The 727-nt window shown below is 47.3% G+C and overlaps 1 protein-coding gene across 5 annotated transcripts in view; it reads right to left on the reverse strand.

Annotated features, from left to right (window-relative positions):
- LOC103375360 (FSD1-like protein) overlaps positions 1 to 568 on the reverse strand; it is a 15,774-nt gene extending 15,206 nt beyond the window's left edge. For 4 of the 5 annotated variants that reach the window (XM_008305617.1, XM_008305616.1, XM_008305620.1 and 1 more), the window contains exon 1: positions 501 to 568. In XM_008305617.1, the coding sequence (XP_008303839.1) occupies positions 501 to 515 (15 nt within the window). In that variant the 5' untranslated portion in view covers positions 516 to 568. The remainder of the gene's footprint in view (positions 1 to 500) is intronic. The other variant, XM_008305618.1, reaches the window with a different exon arrangement.
- Positions 569 to 727: the final 159 nt, after the last annotated feature.

Raw genomic sequence — 727 nt, forward strand, 5'->3', positions numbered from 1 at the left:
TGAACTATGAATGATACTCGAAACTTCTTTTGACTTTTACTTTGAAAATAACTTGATGTGAAAGGTCTTAATTTGAAAGTCGGTGGGTGTAATCTGATCTCAGAGCAGCAGCGTCATGTGACCTTCACCTGCACACACCTGAGCTGATCGATACTCTGTATTGATCCCACAGAGAGGCAGAGTTACACAGAGAGTGACGGAAGTCGGTACCTGAATAGAACCACACTGAACCGTTTCACTGATCAGTGATCGATCAGCCGCGGCAGATCGATCACTGATCTTCCGTTCGGTCTGACACTGTCTCCGGCGGTCTTATCGGTAAATCCTCCGGTCCCTGATGCTGACTGGACCGGAGAGAGCGGCAGCTAGCGGCTAGCAGCTACCGGCTAACTGCTAGATGTTAGCTGTTAGCCGTTAGCCGCTAATCATCTGCCCGTCCTCGTGCCGTCTGTGTCTCTGCAGGCGCAGCAGCTCCGATTGATCATCGATCAGATTCTTACCTTCTGGGTGTCCATCACCTGAGAGAGAGGGGGAGAGAGGGAGGACGGAGACACACAGGACGTGACGACACGCACAGCGTCGCTTCCTGTTTGGAGTGTCAGAATAAGAGCTGCGGGTTGTTCAGCTAGAAAAAAAAAAACTCAATATGAATTTAACATTAAGAGTTAAATTATTTAAAATGTTTGAATTCATGGTAACTGATTATATGTCGACATAAATTCATCGT

Source organism: Stegastes partitus, unplaced genomic scaffold (assembly GCF_000690725.1).
Source record: "Stegastes partitus isolate 25-593 unplaced genomic scaffold, Stegastes_partitus-1.0.2 Scaffold2564, whole genome shotgun sequence".
NCBI lineage: Eukaryota > Metazoa > Chordata > Actinopteri > Pomacentridae > Stegastes > Stegastes partitus.